Genomic DNA, 6,402 nt, shown 5'->3' on the forward strand with positions numbered 1-6,402 from the left:
CAGAACAATTTGTTCAAAATGGGACATCCTGTCATCCACTCATACTGTTCATAATGTTTGGAATCAAAATAATGATGACATTCCTTGCTCCCCACTTTGGTTTTGATTTTCAGTTCAAGCTTTGACTTCTCTCTTCTGAGAAAGATAATATTCTTCTACTCTTCAAAGTTTCTTGTTGCAAAAGCTTGGGAAAACAGAGAGGAAACTGAGCTAATTGACTCTTTTGCCATCCTATAGGTGAATGAAAACATGAAAACAGGAAAAATGTTACTGAGGTATAATTTTTTTTAATGAATTGAAGCTTTATTCTAACAAAAAATTTGGGTGCTAGTTTACTCTTTTTGTGTGACCATTTTCGAATAATTTTAAATATTTAAAATTAAATCTTAAAGCAGCTGTTTCCAAACTTTTTCAGACTGCACCCACCCAATCCCTAGGCACCCAGTCCACATTCCTAGTGCCTACCACACACACACTGCAAGCATAGACATCTTCCTTCAGAGGATTCAACACAATTGTATTTCACAAATACAATTTATCCTAGTTAACCCATTTTGCTGTTTTTGTAATACGAGAGAGTAAATTTACATTTCATCTGTAATTACATTGTTTTCATATTTTTAATGCGATGGTTTTACATTGTGCAGGGATACCAACCCACATTCAATAATTTTCAGTCTATTTTACTTTATTCAGAAAAAGTCTGGGTAACTGTACTGAAGCCCCACTCTACTACATATGATGTTGAGAAGACAATAAAATACATCTTGACTTTGTTCTGAAAAGCTGTCCGAAAAGTCCTTTTGTAGCCAAAAATCATGGTAATGTTTTTAGAACTTTGTCCTCATCTCAATGTCCTTTTAAGGTGAAACCAGTTCTTCCTCCACTATTTTTGTTTTCTCTTGATTAATATCTTGGAATGGATTGCCTAGCATGTCTCTGTGCATGTGAACAATATATGTAAAAGTCATCTTCTAATTTGCTTTTTACCTTCTTTGTTTCAGAGAGGCTTGGAAACTGGAAGAACTCACAGCAATTTATGTTATATTTGAATAACTGTAACTTGGAAAGAAACATGGAGAGAGGTGATTTTACTTTGACAAGGTTTAACCTCCAATTATCAATTAACTTCAATGAACTTTGTGAATATATCTGCCATTCATGTCATGTTTAATGTTTCTTAGTTCACAAAGAAGAGAATTAGAGTTTTGGAATAATTCAATAACCATTTTCAATATTATAGTACTCTACGTTTTGGACCACTTGTAATATGCATTTTTAGAGAAAAAATTTCATAACTCTTCCACTTCATTTCACTTTTCATGATTAAAATCATCAGAAAAAGCTCCCAGAGAAATTCCAATTTATGCATGATAATATTTTGATTGACAGAATTCTGGTTTAAGCACCCCGTGTAACCCTTCGCAACGCTTTTATTTTGGGAATTTCTAGAAAAGTTTTGTGTTTCACACATGGGAATTCATATGATTATACAAAAAAATTTAGCTTTTCATATGATTATACAAAAAAATTTAGCTGTTCTTTTTAGAACATCTCTTGACCACCTAATACTTCCTTGTTTCTTTGTCTCTGACAGAATTTATGGGAGGGGGATAAAATTTTTAAAAAATTGTTTCATGATCATATAAATTCCTGTGCATAGAACACAAACTTACAAGAATTTTCTGAAAACTCCAAAAAATAAAAAGTTATGAGGTGCTTCATCATTCCATTAAATGTGTTTATAGGGAGAAAAAGTTTGAAAAACATCAATACATACCAGAGTGACAAAGAAATATATATATATACAGATGCATAACTATATATAACTATTTAAATAGTTTCTTTTCTACAATCTAGCTCCCTTAAAATTTTCTCTAATCTAAGCAGTGTGGTATAGCTTTAATAAGAATAGGATAGTGTTAAATTCCTCCTGCTCTGTAGAATCTTAGGTGATCAAATACGGGATTGATTACGGCATTATGAAATTTTGAAATGCCAATGCAAAACTCATGTAAACAAATGAAAGAATGTATAATTCTCTGTTCTTTGTGCTTATATATAAATAAAGGTCATCACTCCCATCTCTAGCCATACGTAATACACACGGACTCGAGTTTCTTGGTGGTTACCCGTCCTCAGCATGTGTTAATCACCAGCTAGTGATGAAAACTCACCCCACTCGCAAAATACTGTATGCTTTTTCCAGTGACAGTTCGTCGCTGATCTCGAAAAAGGAGAAATAAGCTATATTAAATCTCTGAGCGAGATGTAAACAATAGCAATACGGAATCGTAACATATAATTGCCAACCAAGTGTGGCGTTCTATATGGGACAGTGCTACTGGCGTTTATAACCCCAGGAAGACATCTCTTTCAGCTGCTTCCCTCACAAATACTAATCAGACACAGAATGTTTGTCGTTAGCCAGATAGAAAAGATGTCTGCCTGGGGCTATAAACGCCAGTAGCAGTCTCATATAGGACGCCACACTTGGTTGGCAATTATATGTTGCGATTCCGTATTGCTACTGTTTACATCTCGCTCAGAGATTTAATATAGCTTATTTCTCCTTTTTTAAGATCAGCGACGAACTGTCACTGGAAAAAGCATACAGTATTTTGTGAGTGAGGTGAGTTTTCATCACTAGCTGATGATTAACACATGCTGAGGACGGGTAACCACCCAGAAACTTGAGTCCATGTGTATCACATAAAGCTAGGGATGTGAGTGTTGACCTCCCCACACAAATACTAATCGGACACAGAATGTGTGTCGTTAGCCAGCCTGGAAAAGATGTCTTCCTGGGGCTATAAACGCCAGTAGCACTGTCCTGTATAGGACGCCACACTTGGTTGGCAATTCTATGTATATATATATATATATATATATATATAAATGTATGTAAGATCCAGGGATCAAGGTGTAGGAAGAAAGTTAGCTTCAAGCAATCTGTAGTAAATATCAAAAAACAACTTTCAGGGACAACAGTGGTTTATTTAGATGGAAGGTTGTGGATTTTTTCGTATCAAAGAACGATAAGCTGAAAAAGTTCTTTTTATATTCCACAGTAGGCGACCAGGGTTGCCAGGTGTGTGAATAAGAATTACAGAATGGAGATATCCTTGGCCTGAAGAGTAGCTGGCAGTATACACCTCATTTGGATTTTACCACTTCTGAAGTTCCACTCGCTATAAAACATATGTAGCCCGGATCTTTCCAACTCCATTCCATAACTCTTATGTACACACACATACATATATACACCTTCCTGCAACTTAAGGGTACACCTGGACATTCTTCACCAGCTCTCTCTTCTACTTTTCCAACTGGGGTTAGTATCGACTAACCTCCTTCCATACTCCTAAAAATTGCTAGCCTTGTGCCTAAATTACAAACTATTATTTTACCCTGCATACATAGTAGGCAGCTACTGCAAATTAATGTAAGAAGCATAGAAACGATTGAAGGACCAACGTTACTTGAGATGGGAAGGTGGGTAGGAAACGTCATTAAGCGAGAACGTATCGAGAAAATACGAGACATTAGCATTGCTATCGCTTCCGGTTGCTGTGATGGCGACGTATCGTGATATTGATAAGGTGAAATACCTTTGTGATTGTGGCAAGAAGCATCCAATTTGTTGGCTTTATCTATGTCGACATTGTTTTAAGCTCCGATGTGGTGACTGTCTTCTACATGAAGTGGATTCCCACTTTTGTCCTTGTTGTCTTGAAAATCTACCTTCAACAGAAGCTAAGCTTCGTAAAAATCGATGTGGGAGTTGTTTTGATTGCCCCAGCTGTGGACATCTCTTGTCTACTCGAGCTACAAACACTTTTATTGTCAACCCAGAGGATCCGACGAAAAACATCCCGAAAAAGATGTACTATTTAGCTTGTGGATTTTGTCGTTGGACTACCAGAGATATTGGTATTGGTGACAAACCTGTTGCTACGGGAGGTTGGCAAGATCTGGAAAGCCCGCATCTTGATAGAGTTACTATGCTTTTAGAATACTATAAAAAGCTTTCACTGAAAGAGAACTCTGAAAAAGAACGTGAGAAATTTATTAAGAGGCGTGGTCATATTTATTATACCGATAAATTTAGTTTGGCGACCGTAGCTCTGAAACGCAAAGCATTAAACAGTCCTTCGGCAGCCTTACACGATGATGACACCACAATTCTAGAGATAGAACCTGCCGAAACAGTCACTGAATTCCCCGAACTTGACGATGAAATATTTGCTACTCCGATTCAGCTGAACAAAATTACTACTATCGACCAAAGACTATCATCACCAGAATTCCAACCAGTACAGGTGAATAATATGTATCCTAGACACAAGCATTTACAAGTGAGGAAGTCTGTCAGATGTAAGAAATGTGATCATAATCTCATCAAACCTGACTACAACTCTGCTTCGACCAAATTTAAAATTCAATCAACTGCCATGTATCATGTACCAGAGCTTCGAATCTCTAACTATAATGTATTTTCTCCAAAGAAAGAGAAAAAAATTAGCCTGACCTTATCAAACCCTGCTATTTACAATATGGATATTGAATTTAGTCTTGTCCAAGGCGAAGATCTGTATTCAACTGCCAAAGTGGAGCTGCCTAAAAAGAAGATTGTTTTGGCACGACGTGATGAAGATGCATTATACGAAGGTAGCAGTTCTCTTGAGAATGTGTTCGATGATGATCCAGCAGTTATTGTGTCTCGCAAGCTGAACAAAATTATCTTTGTTATTGGTGTTACACCTGTAATTTCTGAAGGTGAGGTAAGGGTTGCATTTGTTATGCGCCATACTTATAAAAACGTTACTCTCGGTCTCCCGAGCGAAAAAGAAGAGGTGCAAACAGTTTGGTTAGATCATACAATTTATGCTCAACTTGGACAAATCCAGTAAAATAAAGGACCATATGAACAAACGCCTGATGATCTTTGTATGTTGGTTGTCATGAAACAATGTATAACTAACTTTGACATCGCATAGCCTTCATTAATAATGCTATTTTTTATGTTGCCAAAATGTATAATTTACCTCCCGTTTTGTATTCGGTATACACTAATGCTTCATTAAGTGAAGAACGTAATTATTGCAAAGGATTTAGGATGAATAATAATCGATATTATAAATACTAAAGGTAAACTGTACGTACGTAGTTCACGTCCCGATCAAGGGGCTTTTTTTTTGTCTCTTTTGTCTAAAATGCCTAAGATAATCAACACTATGTTGATGGGGCTATAATTATGTTAATATCATTAGAAAAAAAGAACAATTCTTTTTGAAGGAGTTTCGGATTATTCTTCCAACTGCCGATTTGTTTACTTATGACTTCCATTAAAATGCATGTTTTGAATTGACATTTTGCAGATATATGTTTTCGAAAGTGTTGATTATCAAGTGTGGAATTGTCAGACAATTCAGAAAGATAAATAGTGCAAATTGCTACAGAAATTGGTGATAACAAAGGCTAGAGGAAATGGAGCGGAACAACGATCTGAAACTTCTAAATTTTTGTTTATTCAAATTTTATCAGTAGAATTGTTGTCTACATCCCCAAAAATATATATCTGCAAAATTTCATTTAAAAATATACACTTTTCAGTATGTGGCGAGGAAACCAAGTGAAGTGGGGGGACCAATGTGTTGTTACACCTCTTCATCTTACTGCTTGTTGCCTATTCTTTAGTTCATATATAAACCTGTTATAATATTCTTATTAAACTGACAAATAATTGCTGTTAAATGGTTTTGGATAACTAGTGAGATACATCTGCAACTTTAGAATTACTTATTGTCAGCTATACAATTATGGTCTTGTGATTTCGTCCCTTAATTTAATTTAGTAATATAATACACACACACACATAATATCTCTAAGTATGCAAATAATACCCTGATGTAATTTACTGTGCATAATCATTTGTATGTAATGTGGTTTGAAGCAAAATGATACTGAAACATTTGTAATCAGTAATCTAACCAATGCTATATTGATATCTTCATCTTCTTCCTCCACTTATAATCTGTGCATACACACACACACACACACATATATATATTTATATATTATGTATATATAGGAATAGTGATACTAATAATCTGGTATCAAAACTCAATATGCATATGCTTCAGAAAAAAGCATTAGTTGAGTATAGGGTGTAATACATAAAATAAAGGACAAGAACTTATATAATGAACTTCATAGCTAAGTACTTTTATATCACCTTATAATTTCATTGGAGCTCTGATGAAGCCATTAGGTGATACACAAGCACTCAGCTATGAATGTATTGCAGCTTGTAACAGAAACAACTGTAAACTAATGAAGTTCATTACATAATTTCTTGTCCCTGTGTCATTATATATATATATATATATATATATATAT

The 6,402-nt window shown here is 35.1% G+C and overlaps 1 protein-coding gene across 1 annotated transcript; it reads left to right on the plus strand.

The window, feature by feature from the left end:
- The first annotated feature begins 3,139 nt into the window (after positions 1-3,139).
- Positions 3,140-6,396, plus strand: LOC106875672 (dynactin subunit 4). Its single transcript, XM_014923913.2, has one exon. It carries the CDS (start codon positions 3,576-3,578, stop codon positions 4,911-4,913), a length of 1,338 nt encoding a protein of 445 aa, XP_014779399.1. The 5' UTR covers positions 3,140-3,575; the 3' UTR covers positions 4,914-6,396.
- Positions 6,397-6,402: the final 6 nt, after the last annotated feature.

Source organism: Octopus bimaculoides, chromosome 8 (assembly GCF_001194135.2).
Source record: "Octopus bimaculoides isolate UCB-OBI-ISO-001 chromosome 8, ASM119413v2, whole genome shotgun sequence".
NCBI classification, from domain to species: Eukaryota; Metazoa; Mollusca; class Cephalopoda; order Octopoda; family Octopodidae; genus Octopus; species Octopus bimaculoides.